Source organism: Ascaphus truei, chromosome 2 (genome assembly GCF_040206685.1).
Source record: "Ascaphus truei isolate aAscTru1 chromosome 2, aAscTru1.hap1, whole genome shotgun sequence".
Taxonomy (NCBI): Eukaryota; Metazoa; Chordata; class Amphibia; order Anura; family Ascaphidae; genus Ascaphus; species Ascaphus truei.
In genome coordinates, this window is record NC_134484.1 from 184,777,171 (window position 1) to 184,791,238 (window position 14,068).

At 43.3% G+C, this 14,068-nt stretch overlaps 1 protein-coding gene across 4 annotated transcripts in view; it reads left to right on the forward strand.

Annotated features, from left to right (window-relative positions):
• The window catches only part of RNF182 (ring finger protein 182), a 95,563-nt gene extending 83,729 nt beyond the window's left edge, over window positions 1-11,834 (forward strand). For all 4 annotated transcript variants that reach the window (XM_075585663.1, XM_075585662.1, XM_075585664.1 and 1 more), the window contains exon 2: window positions 9,711-11,834. In XM_075585663.1, coding sequence (XP_075441778.1) covers window positions 9,928-10,671 — 744 coding nt within the window. In that variant the 5' untranslated portion in view covers window positions 9,711-9,927 and the 3' untranslated portion in view covers window positions 10,672-11,834. The remainder of the gene's footprint in view (window positions 1-9,710) is intronic.
• Window positions 11,835-14,068: the final 2,234 nt, after the last annotated feature.

Genomic DNA, 14,068 nt, shown 5'->3' on the forward strand with positions numbered 1-14,068 from the left:
CAGCCCTTGGTAGCATGAGTGGTCTATCTTTAATTGAGTTATTGCCTGCTCGAGCTGTTGTACAGAATTGCCAGCGCCGGCGACATTGCGTATACCAAGTGTGGTAGTGTTCCAGGCCAACTCTAATTTAGCGCGGTGCGCTTCAATGTCAGTCTCGTATTTTTCACAGGCCTTTTGTGTCAGTGTGACTGTCCGTTTGGGCCTTGCGCCCGCCTGCGCCTGTTGCAGTTGCGCAGCGGTCTCTGTGTCTGAGTGATCACTCTCCTGCGTGATGTCTGGTGAGGCTCTGAGTTCTGCCATGCTGTAGGTGTGTGTAGGCCTTTAGCCAGTGCGTGTGGCATGCGGTCTTTTACCTGTGTCAGCGATGGCCGTCTGTCTCAGATGATGCCGAGCGGTGTCCTGCAGCGTTCAGCGTAGGGGTAGCTGTACTCACAGTGTCCGGTGGCTCTGACTCGTGTCCTGGTGGGTGTCCGGTAGCGTGGCCCTTGATGGCGCTAGCCGTGGGGACGTGCACAGGGGTAGGTGAGATGGTGGCTCCTCACTATGGGGCTGTGCAGGGGGTGGACTCAAAAGGACAGAGAAAGCAATCAAGGCTCTGTGTGTAAGGTGCACTGTCTGTCTGCAAAGCTGCTGCCTTGTGTGCAAAGTTGTTTGCTGGCTGTGTCCAGTGTGAATCTGCTTGTTTATTTGAAAGGCTGCAGGCTGTGTGCAGTTTGCTGTATAAAGCTTGCTGCTCTGTCTGGCAGTGTAAAGCTGCTGCTGTTTGAAAAGCAGCTCTGTGTTATCATAAAGTCTGGAGTAGCAGCTCCTGTAAGTGTCTGTAAGGCACACGGTATCCTTTTCACTATTCTGGAGGCCAGGGTCATGAATGGGATGATTAGCCCAGATAGTTTCAACTCGGCCCTCTTTTCAAAGCACAACAAGTTCTGTTTCTTTTCTTTACTTTATTTGGGGAAAGTAGCATAAAAGACAGGCACTTGTGAAGAGATGTTGGTGTTTAAATAGTGTCTCTCTGTGGGTGCCTTGTAGTTAAGGGCAGGTGAAAAGGGTAATCCTACCACTACAGCAGTTACAGCAGGGTACTCACTCAGCCGGTGGTGAAGGTGGAAAAGGAAATCCCAATGTATGCTGGGTAGCAAGATAGCCTGGGGACAGACCATCTGTGGGCAGATTAGAGGGGGAGAAAGCAGACTAGCTCATTTGAGAGAAAGGCTGGGGCTGCTATAGCAATTCACTCAAATGTCTAAGGGAGCCACAACATGTAGCAATAATGTTGCATTTCTCACACAGCAAGCTGCTGGGACAGGGGAAAATGACAGGCGACTGAACAAGGGAGAAATGAATCCCATAACGGGGAAGACAGAGGATAGAATCTAGTTCCAGGACATTATTGATAATGACATGCGAATGATATGCACATGAGGCGTACTCACAACAGCAGATATCAACTAAAGTCTGTTAAGGTGCTGACGATACCATAAGATCCTTGTGTGAAAATACAGATTCCTTGTACTGTATATAGTTTCCAATGAATTGGTCTGACACAGGCGTCTTGCAGTCCCAATACATTTATTCTTGAGGCAGTTACAACTATACCAAACTTCAGACTTTTTGTTAGGTGTTTCTCTTCTGTTCTGAATAGTCTATTCCCAAACAGACGTGATATAGCTTTTTCACCCAACTATAAATTAACCCTTACATTGCTTGTTAGTATATAGAGACAGCTGCTAGAAGAAAGAACAAAAGAAATATTCATTTTCGAAGGTTGTTTATCTGCTGTCCGTGCAAGTCTTATCTCATTATGGTGTACTCCCAATTGTACTGTACCAAGAAAATGTATTTTGCATTCTGTGAAAATGTGTCAACAGTGTCACGGTGAGTTTATGGCAGGCTGTATAGTTACACACATAAATATATAAAAGATAATATATATTTATAACTGGGTCTGAACTGGGACGAGACTTAGATATGATAAAATATAATTTATTCCTTGATAAAGGTGAACACACAAAAATGTACAAATAACAGGCAAAATATAGACACTTACTTGAAATGGAAATGATGAAGCAGTCATATCTGGACTGGCAGTTCATACAGCACTCTTCATAGTCATCAAGACACCAAAGACATGAAAGACCTCTGGCAGGAAGACAGTGCATAGCGTTTCTCTCAGCAATCAAGATGGTATAGAACAGACTGAACACCGGATAAAGGGTTGACCACAGATTATATACCTTTTGTGGTCCTATCCTTAACCTTAAGTACAGCTGATTGGTTTTCAATTACCTCCAGCCACTCACTAACCTGGGAACACATTTTAATCCATGCCCCCCTGCTAGTTGGGACATGCGCAGTAGAGCTCTGGGGTCTCATTTCTATAACCCCTCCTCTACCTCAGGAATGCCAGCTAGTCTACCAGTTTGGGATCCTGGCAGGATATTCTTTGTTTGTGAGGTGTGAAATGGAACACTTGAAGACTGCTCTGGTTTGAGTACTCTCCGCCCTCATGCAAACAGTGGAGGTGACAAAATCCTTTGAAACATACTCAAGTCCTAGACATTGGGTCGCCTTTCTGGCCATATGCTACCCTGGTATGCAAAGGAATTTCCTCTGGGTTTTACCCATACCTTGAAACACAGTATGATGGATAAAACATGAACATATTAAAATATCCGGTTCCTTTGGGTCCAGCAGGTCCAAACTTCCCAGTTCTCAATGCCGGAACTGGGACACCCTATGGTCCAATTTGCGACCTGCTACGACCTGGGAAACCGGAGATACACAAATACACTTAAAACCGTTTCACATTTTAATACACAAATCTCCGCTGTAAATTAAATCACGGTTTTTCACTAAATCCCCATTGAAAACAACGGGCTTCGCCGCCATAGACTTTTAATGGCAAACCGCCGCCGTTGGCGGCTACGGGAATCCCCGCCATAGACTTTCAACGGGGCGATGCCGCCGTTGAAGTCAATGGGGTTTTTCCGCCGTAGCCGGTCAATCGGTTTTGGCCGCCATTGGAGTCTATGGGCAAAGTCCCGAACCTTCAAGGGGGGTCCATACTCCGTCGGGTTGGTCCAAGCGGGTCAAGGATGGTTCTGCAGCGATGCCAGAGCAGTGGCTACAGATACCCCAAACCCCGATCCGCTGGGCCCTCCGGAACCGAAGCTATGGATTACCAATATTCAGCTGTCCCGGGAGACTCCTGTGGCGGGTAGGATCTCGGGGGCCGGAACAGCACGAGCGTAGTAGGGGTCACAAGCAGGGGTCCGAGGCAGGCGGCAGGTAGCGAAGTCAGGTACAAGCAGAGGTCCGAGGCAGGTGGCAGGTAGCGAAGTCAGGAAACAAGCAGAGGTCCGAGGCAGGCGGCAGGTAGCAAAGTCAGGTAACAAGCAGAGGTCGGCAACGAGGAGACTGGAACAGGACAGGGGAGCAAGGATAGGTCTGGGGCAGGGACTGAGAACAGGAACAAACGGACAAGCCAGATTACCAGCAAGGGCTTTTACTGTGAACAGACTTCTATAATACAGGTACAGGTACAGAAAACAGATCAGGAGCAGAAGCATGTGCATAAGGAGTCTGACTTCTAGCAAAGACAAAAACAACAGACAGGAAGCAAGCTATAAAGAACAGAGACAGGAGCAACAAGAAGACAGACAGACAGACAGAGGAACCCAGAGCCAACAGAAGGCAGCAGCACACCCAGTGGACAAGGAAGCTATGGCTAGGCAGAAGGGCTAGGCGATCCTGACATTACTACCCCCTCTCAAAAGCGTTCTCCGGACGATCCTCCAGGCTCTTCCCGGAGGCCTTGATGAAAAGTGGACTCAAGGTGACCCACCTCTGGTGGTTTGTCAGCGGGCAGAAAGTACTCCACAGGTACAGTCCATCATAAAGCCGACAGAGGAATTCAATTCTCTCTCGGAACAGTTGAATGTCAGGATGCATCAACCCAAATGCCAGAGAATCTGTGAGCAGTAAGCTTGACTTTGCAGAGTAGGTCACAGGCTCAGCAGATGACGCATCAGATATTCGTAGATAAACGGAAGAACGTGCGCTTGTCTTCACAGCAGGAGCAGAGGAGCCAGTAGATCCTCCTGACAACCCTCCAGGTTTAGCAAGGTGTCCCTGATGGAAGGCCGACTCACGATGGCCTTCGGACAACACTCCATGTTTTGCAGGAACATAGGGATCAGCAACAACTCCGGACAACCCTCCAGGCTCTTCAGGGAAATCTTGATGGAAGGCCAATTTAATGTGTACGTCAAGTGCTGATGGGAAATCTGTGAGAGGTGCAGTTATCCTCATCGCAAGAGCGTTGGCATCAGCATCAAGAATATTAGGCATAGCAAGGAACTTCACCAGGGATCCGTCTAACGTCATAGCAGGGGCATCAGGAACAGATACATCAGGCTCTTCACATGCGGCAGAGAGGACATATTCACTTTCCGTGGTCTCTTTTTGCGACTGCCGTTTCGTGGCATCACCCAATGAAAAACCAGCTATTCGAGTTTTCAGCTCTTCCTCCAGCGAGGCTCTGGTTATGCTCAGTGTGGCCTTCAGCTCCTCATGCTGTTCTTTGGGGACACATTGGGTACTCAAATAATCTTGCAGCATCTTTATTTTGTAGGCAGTCTGGAAACTTTCTTCCTGCAGAACTCGCTGCTTTTCTTCAACATTCACCCATTTCTCCTTGGTGTCCTGCAGATGTGTACGCAGTTCTCGCAGCTGACTCTGCAGCATATTTTCTGCTTGTGTGCGCCGCTCCAGGGAGACACGTTCTTCTTGCAGCACTCTCTCTGCATTCTGCAGTGCTATCTGCACATCTAACTTTTCCTGGGCCAACTGTTTCTTCTCCTCTCCTAATTTATGGAGTTTCTTATCTCCTTCACTGACTTGGACATAGAGATTCTTGCACTCTTGTGTTACAGTTTCAAAACTGATATTTAACCCTTCGAAGATTTCTCTCAATGAACCCAGTTCTGTGTTGAAGTGGCAACTCTTCTCCTTAGAGGCTTCCAGCTCTGTAGTAAGCCTGTGAACCTCTTTCTGAGATGCTTCCAGTGCTGCGTCAACTTGAGCCATGAAAGTCTGGTACTGGGCAGAATCAGCGTAGGCCTTCTCCAGCTTACTTGACAAGATCAACCTGTCATTCTCCAACTGATATTTTTCTTTTTCCCAGTCACCCTCTGCTTTTTCCAGCGCTAATTGCATCCTTGACTTTTCTTCTATCAATAGTCTCTTCTCCTCTTCTGATTCATTGAGTCTTTTATCTCCTTCACTGGCTTGGACAGAGAAGTACTTACTCAATTGGTTTATAATTTCAAACCTACTATTTAACTCTTCGGAGGCGTCTCTCATAGAACGTATCTCTGTTTTCAAGTAGCATCTCTCCTCCCGAACGACTTCCATCTCTTTTTTGAAGTAGCAAACCTCCTGGGAGACTTTAAGCTCTGTATTAAGCCTGTCAATTTCCTTCATAGAGATTTCCAGGAATTCGTTACTTTTAGAAGCGAGGCACCGATTCTCAGCAGCATCAGTATATGCCTTCTCCAGCTCAGCTGAAATGCCATCCAGGTCACTCTCCAACTGCTCTTTTTCTTTCTCCTGTAGAACACACTTAGCAATTGCTGAGGATAGACAGTTTTGTAGTGCAGAATTAGCTTCTTGCTCCTTATCTAAACGTCCATACAGACAATCAATCGCTTTCTGTGCAGCTTGAAGCGTCTGAGTAGGAGCATCTTTCTTCTCTTCCACTATTCTTGGGATACGTCTGTGAGTTGCCTTAAGCTGCAGCATATCTCTTTCATCAAATGCAGACTCTGAGGTTAAATTTTCATTCTTAATTCCTTCTGCAACTTCCACAGTAATGCCTCCCTTCTTTTTCTTCTTCTTCCTTGCTTTGAGAAGTTCTGAAGAATCAGTGGTACTGTGTTCACATTTACTGCTCAAGACTGTTTGAGTGGGAGCCATAATTAAACCACACTTCCCAAGAAACCAGTAAAGAGGAAATGTGTTTTTAAAACAGAAGCATTAGAATGAACAACAGGAATATTAGACACAGAGAGACACAAGATAGGAGAGCTGACCCTTTGAGACTTAAACATCAGTTACAGAGATTATAAATGCAAGGAAAAAACATAGACAGAGAAACCTATAGTTATATCTGAAACTTTAGAAATCAGGCGTAGGGATATCATACAGACAGAGAGAACCTGCAGTTACATCTGAATCTTTAGGCATCAGGCGTAGGGATATCATATAGACAAAGAAAACCTGCAGTTGAATCTGAAACTTTAGATATCAGGCATAGAAATATCATAGACAGCAGGAAACTAATACAGAGAAAACTTGTAGTTAGATCTGAAACTTTTGACATCGGACATAGGAATATCAGACAGAGAACCCTGCAGTCAAATCTGAAACCTTTGATATCAGGCGTAGGGATATCATATGTTGCAGAGAAACAAACTTTAGGGGAACTTGCAGGTAAACCTGAAACCTTAGAACCAATCATATGAAAAACTACAGATTGCAGGAAAAATCACAGTATGAGCAACAAAATAATGGGAGCACTTTTGTCTTTTGAAATGGGGACCCTGTGAACAGCAGTGGTCCAACCAGGGAAAGCAGTAAATCAAGGTAACCGTCTTAAATAGAAATGTGAGTCTGAAAATCTGCAGTGGCCCACCCACAATGCAGAGACAATTCTTGTCCAGGTAATGAAAGTCTGAAAATGGCAAAAACAGGTACTGCAGGGAGGTTTTTTTTTTTTTGTAAAAGGGAATTCTTCTCAGGGAGAAAGTGGCACAAAAAACCCTGCAGAAACCTTTGCAGCAACAAAACCTTCAGGATCCCAACTGGGATTTAAAAAAAAAAAAAAAAAAGTACTTATCTTCCTCCAAGCGCATGGGGTCTGCTGAGGCAGGAAGGCAGAGAATGTTCCAGCGAGATCCAGAAGTGGCCTTTGCTTTCTGTCACGGGAGACTCCTGTGGCGGGTAGGATCTCGGTGGCCGGAACAGCACGAGCGTAGTAGGGGTCACAAGCAGGGGTCCGAGGCAGACGGCAGGTAGCGAAGTCAGGTACAAGCAGAGGTCCGAGGCAGGCGGCAGGTAGCGAAGTCAGGAAACAAGCAGAGGTCCGAGGCAGGCGGCAGGTAGCGAAGTCAGGTAACAAGCAGAGGTCGGCAACGAGGAGACTGGAACAGGACAGGGGAGCAAGGACAGGTCTGGGGGCAGGGACTGAGAACAGGGACAAGCCAGATTACCAGCAAGGGCTTTTACTGTGAACAGACTTCTATAATACAGGTACAGAAAACAGATCAGGAGCAGAAGCATGTGCATAAGGAGTCTGACTTCAAGCAAAGACAAAAACAACAGACAGGAAGCAAGCTATAAAGGACAGAGACAGGAGCAACAAGAAGACAGACAGACAGAGGAACCCAGAGCCAACAGAAGGCAGCAGCACACCCAGTGGACAAGGAAGCTATGGCTAGGCAGGAGATCTAGGCGATCCTGACATCAGCTTTTCACACTTAGTCGTTTTCTCGAGCTGTTTCTGCCGCCGCCATTGGAACCTATGGCGCGGCCCGCTCTTCTCGGTTCGACCCTCATCGGGGGTCCAGGATACGGGGACCCGGTTGTGGTCGAGTGGGGGGAGGTCTAGGAACTAGGGACAGAAAGAATTTTATTTCTAGGGGCCCTAGAACTGTTTATTCCCACGCCACTTGTCGTTGAACTTGACTTGTAAGTGATCGAAGCTCTCCTATTGAAAATGTATCCGCTTTGCGGTTAAGCGGTTTGGACGGCAGCCAACTCGTTCCTGGAAAGCTCTCTCGAGGATTTCTCCATTGAAGTCAATGAGCCCATTGACTTTCAATGGGAAACCGCCGCTCTCCCTCTCAGACGCCATCTGCTGGTCTTCTCAGGAAACAGGACCCAAACAGCAAGATTCACCATTAGAAAGCATTGAGCCCTAATGGCGGCCTATGGGAACCTGCAAAATGGTGCCTGAAAAGGCGGAAAAGTTACACAAAGGGCTATAATCACTATACCACTATTAACCCTTGTGCTCCCCGATGGATCCCAGTGTGTGTGTGTGATGCAGACACTGATTAACAATAAAACAGGGGAACAGTGGAATATACATTTTCAGGTTATGACAAGGGTTTAATCACACGTCTGGGCCTCAGCCCAGTTAACCCCTTGTCTCCCTGGGGAGGTTAGAGGGTGGCCAATTGGGGTGTAACCCCTTTACTCCCGGGCCAAATCCTCCCCACCATCAGAAACAGTTTTACAGAACATGCAAAACTAACCCTAAAAGGGAAACTTCAGAGAAACTGAATTTTGAACTCCAAAACTCTATCTACAGGTGCATGCGGGAACTTAATGTTATGTTATTTAAGTTATACCAAAGCTTGGCTTTACTCCTGTCCGGACACTAAAATGGGTCTTTGAAAGGGTCTGGATACGTGTAACACGTATCATCATTTAAATAACGGAGCATTATTTCTTAGCATTATTTACCTTTCCTCTCTTTCCACTTCAGCAAAAAAAAACATTTCACTATCTGGAGGAAATCCAAGACTCGCATAACTTCACGCTATTGAAAGATAAGGAAACATTTATGCTACAGGAACCGTGATATTATGCTTATGCTAATGAGATATTGTTCAGACATTGTTTTTGCACAAAACCTCAGGGCAACGTGAAAAGAACGTTTATTCCAATTTTAGGTAAATTCCCGTTATGAGACCTGATTTACTGGAGCTTTGTGGATCTAGCCCTAAATGTATAATATTATCCTTAAAACAGCAGTTAACGCTGTTTATAATTTTTTGAGGGGGGCTATTTTTTTTGTACTGCCTAAACTGGGTCCCGAAGTGTAACTGGTTTTGTGCACAGGCCGAGAATACTTGTTTGGTGGACACAATATGACCGTGGGGTTAGGCTTCCTCCGGCAGCCAATAGAAACCTCAGGAGAGACGTTGCAGCTTTCTATTTTTGACCCAGCAGCTCCAGTATATTTGTAGTTTTATTGTGTCTAACACTGACCCAAAAATTCAATATCTAAAAATGTTGCCTTTTACATTCTATTTTAAAAAGGGAAATGATCTGTGGTTAATGATGCACAATTTTTCCACAATCTTGTGTTTTTATTTGTATCTAGTGTTTATATGTGTTCTTAATCTTAAGGTCATTTGTGTATTGTGTTTCATTTGGTTTGGAAACAGGACTGATGGTTTAGAGGTGTTCTTATAGTGAAAAACATGCTGCAGGCTTACTAACTATCAATGTCTAAATACACTATGGACCATTCATTTAAATAAGTTCCTGCTTGCTTATGACACTCTGTGTGGGTTCCAGGATTTTTGCTGTTAAAATAAAATATATGTTCCATAGAATTGGATATATAATGGGATGGTTGCTTGTTTCCTTTCAACTTAATGCAATGATTGTCTTTAAAAAATATTTGATGTTGCTTATGTCCTATAGAGCTGTTTGGCAAAAACAGAAATGTTACCCAGAATAAACTGAATTTGTCTTTCATTGATTTGTACAGTATTGCATACAATTGTGGTAGTGCCGCCTGGAAAAATCCAGTAACTCCATCCAGTTACAACCCCCTTTTTTTATCAGCTGTGGAAGTTGTTACAGAACAGTTGCTTTAGGCATGATCCTAACAATGTAAAAATCCTCTTTTACAGAGTTCTCTACAGCCGATGCCAGGCAGAGATGCTGCATGAACAACAGAAAGAAGCTAAGTAATGAAGATTCCAGCTGTCTATTGTTCCAGTGTATTCCTATGTACTGTGAGTGTGGGTGCGGTGGTCCCTTGGCAAAGGTCTCAGACAATCATCATATGAGTGCTGATTTTTTTATTCTATTCACTACAACTTCCTCAAGGGCTCATCTGAAAACAACATGACTGTCCAGCTCACTGAAGACACATCAGAGTCTCCAAGCTTGAATTCTGATGAACTTGAATGCAAGATATGTTATAACCGCTATAATTTAAGACAGAGGAAACCTAAAGTCCTAGGGTGTTGTCACAGAGTGTGTGCCAAATGCCTTTACAAAATCGTGGACTGTGTGGAGTCCCAGCAGTGTCTCATCGTGTGCCCATTCTGTAGATTTGAGACACGTCTGCCTCAGGATGAAGTCAGCAGCCTCCCAGACGACAATAATATCCTGCTGAACTTGGCATGTGTTGGAAAAGGGAAGAAGGGCTCAGCAGACAATCCTACAGAGCTGCTGCTAACCCCAAAACGTCTGTCAACTCTTGTTACCCCATCCCACAGTTCTACCAATTGCCTTGTCATTACAATCATGGAGGTTCAGAGAGAAAGATCTCCATCTCTCAATGCAACTCCTGTGGTAGAGTTCTACAGGCCTTCCAATTATGACACTGTGTCACTGCCCCAGAACTGGACAGTGTGGAACTTCACATCCCTCCTCTGCCAGACCTCTGTACGGGTGTTTGTTTGGTTGCTAGGATTGCTTTACTTCAGCTCCTTGCCCTTAGGGATCTATTTGCTGGTATCAAAGAAGATAACCCTTGGGGTTGTCTTTGTCAGCCTTGTTCCTTCTAGCCTTGTTATACTCATGGTATACGGCTTTTGCCAGTGCATATGCCATGAATTTTTAGACTGCATGTCAACGTCCTAGTGTGTAACAAATAGAACAAATGGTCATGTTAACAACATACAAGTAGGTAGTTAAGATAATATATTTGATTTTTTTTTATTGGTACTTATCATTTGAATGGCTACATTTTTATTTGTAGCAGGTTTATGTGCTGGTGTCAGATCCTTTTTTACCTTGGGCAAGTCATTTAATCTACCTGTGCCTCAGGCATCGAAACTAGATTGTAAGCTCTGTGGGGCAGGGACTTGTGCCTGCAAAAATTCTATGTACAGAACAAAATATGATTACTATTATGTTTCTGCTTTGTCCTCCATGTTTGCTGTTAATTCATACTCCTGTATGTTGGAATTAACCTTTTTGATGCCAGAAGTCCAGCAGTGCCCATAGTGCCACCGGACTTCAGGGATCGCAACCATGTGATCACTTGGGTAAGAGTCATATAGTCGCGTCTGCCTGGGTGACGTAAATGAAAGTGGAGGGGCTGCCGCTCACAGCCTGATCAGCCCCTAGAAACGAGCAATAATACACATAAAAATATATACATGTACACATACATAATGTATAATAATTACATAAATTATATTGGATAATTGGCAATTTATATCAGTGAGACTCAATTGAATATGAAAAATCAGTGTGAGTTGACAGATGTGACATATATATATACAGTGTTCGACAAACCTATACATTTGCTCGCCCCGGGCGAGTGGATTTAACCCCCGGGCGAGTAAATATTGGCCCAAGCAGCACATGTTTGGTACTAGGTGGCGAGTAGATTTTTTTGTGCGGCGAGTAGATTTTTTGGTGATTTGTCAACCACTGTATATATATATATATATATATATATATATATATATATATATATATATATATATATATATATGGGGAAAGATAGGGTTGGTTGCAGACCTGTCTAAGACATGCAAATGAACATGCAGTAATATTTACAGTTGCTTTATGCTTTACTGTGGAGTGTTTTTGTCACTTTTTTTACCCACCATACCCTTAATAATTGTATATATATATAACAATGAAAAGAAAAAGAACAGCGTCCCAACTCAGCACTCAAGTATACTCAGAACAAATATCAAAGAAAATTATGATTTATTTAACAGCACAAATAATCAAACATAAAATACAAAAAATATTAAAACAAACCCTGACATCCTCCTGTATATATATAATGCAAAGCAACAACCAGCACCCTGTATGCTAATCCCATAGGTAAGAATAATGGAGATATTACCAGATTGCAGTCCAGTAATGAGGAGACAGCACACCAGGAATGATATTCAAAATGATTCTGTATTGTAGAAAAATACAGGCAAAAATACTGCCCTGAAGAAGGTCGCTCTCTGCAGACCGAAACGTTGGCTGGGGTGCCTGTATTTTTCTACAATACAGAATATCATTTTGAATATCATTCCTGGTGTGCTGTCTCCTCATTACTGGACTCCAATCTGGTAATATCTCCATTTTATATATATATATATATACAGTGGTTGACAAATCACCAAAAAATCTACTCGCCACACAAAAAAATCTAATCGCCACCTAGTACCAAATGTGTGCTGCTTGGGCCAATATTTACTCGCCCGGGGGTTAAATCCACTCGCCCGGGGCGAGCAAATGTATAGGTTTGTCGAACACTGTATATATATATATATATATATATATACACACACACCCACACACAGATACAATATACACACACAGACACAACCTACCTTATCTCTTCCTCTGTGGTGGCTGCTACTCACCCCTCCCATCTCTAATAGTTTCGGGAATAATGCCAGTCCCACCCTGCACACCTGGTACGTGCCAAGTCCTGTGCCGAACTAGGTAACAATTAGGGCATCAAAAAGGCTAATGAGTTCATAACCTAAATCTGAACTTAAAAGGCAGGAGTTTGAATTAAGTCACTAAGACGCAATGTAAAACCATCTCACATTGTAAGCACTGACGATTGTAATTTCTTGCGGAGAACGTAGTGCTATCAAAAGAGTGTGAGCTTCATGAAAAAGTTGTTGTATTCTAATACTCTTCTGTTGTCTGTTAAACATGATCGTTTTTGACTAGTTGGAACAATGATTACTTGTTTGGAGACCAACAATACACTGTTTCCTGTTCATTCAAGGACACCCACAGTTAACAGTATATACACACACATATACACACACACACACACACACACACACACACACACACACACACACACATATATATACCCCTTCTTTCACCATCAAGTAAATTATTATTTTTTCTGCAGACTTAAAAAGGGAAACCATCCTGAGGCCCATACGGGCATCCAAAATGACAGGCGTAGGGATAGAACATGTCACTACTTTTTGCTTGTCAATCGGAACACAGGCTATTTTTAATTGTCGAGTTCACACCAAAGTGGCTGGAACCAGAGGGGGTTAATGGTCAAGATATATATATTACACAAATATTTCAAAACAAATTAGATTAAAAAGTAGACCTTGAGTTTGATAAAGGTGATCAACCTGAGCATGTGTGTGATAACCTTTGTCAAAATATGTAAAAAGAGCAAAACATAGAAAGAAAAAAACCTAATGGGAAGTATACTTTGGAGTTACAATATTGCTCCAAAAAAATCTAGTGTGGGAGAATGCTACTAATGGGAAATGCCTGGACCAATGCAGCAGTCTTGTAGTTAAACACTGCTTTGTGAAATTAAAGGTAATGTTTTGGACCAGTTCTGTGCAACTATAGTAATTTTGTTTCCCTTTGCCTCCGGTAGTAAGATTGTAAGATCTTTAGCGCAGTAATTATTTATTTGGGCCTATATTTTCTATCATATAAAGCATACCTAGTAGCATTACATAGAACAAAGTCAATACATTAATATATATATACAGTATGGTGCAAATGAAAAGCTGTATAAATGATCGCCTTAAAAGAGTAGATAATTACAAGCGGCAAAAAAGAAAGGATAGTTGGTGACTCTTGTGCCAGACTAATAGAAATCCAATAAAAGCTATACTTAAGTAATACTGTAATAGTTGTTAAAGTACACAAAGGGGTTTATTCATTAAACTGCGATAGTGCCAATCTGGGCACTATCATACTGAAACTCACATTGCAATCAATAGGAGTTTCTGTGCTTTGATGTCTAGATTTACACTATTGCAATTTTATGGGGAGAAGGGGGGGGGGGGCTGTAATATAGCCCAAATCATAAGCATAGGCTAGTCAGTTACTCTTGCCGTTAAGTATTTCCATTACTGTTCTGTGCTAGTAATAATACAAACCTGTTCTTGTGCTAAAGTGTTTGAAGCTTATGTGTTGTCTAAAGTGTGGAAAAAAACAGCAACTCTAAATGAGCTTCCAGCATTTTAAGGCATTAAAAGTGTATTACGTGTAACACAGGGTTCCATGGGTAAGAGAGATGTTG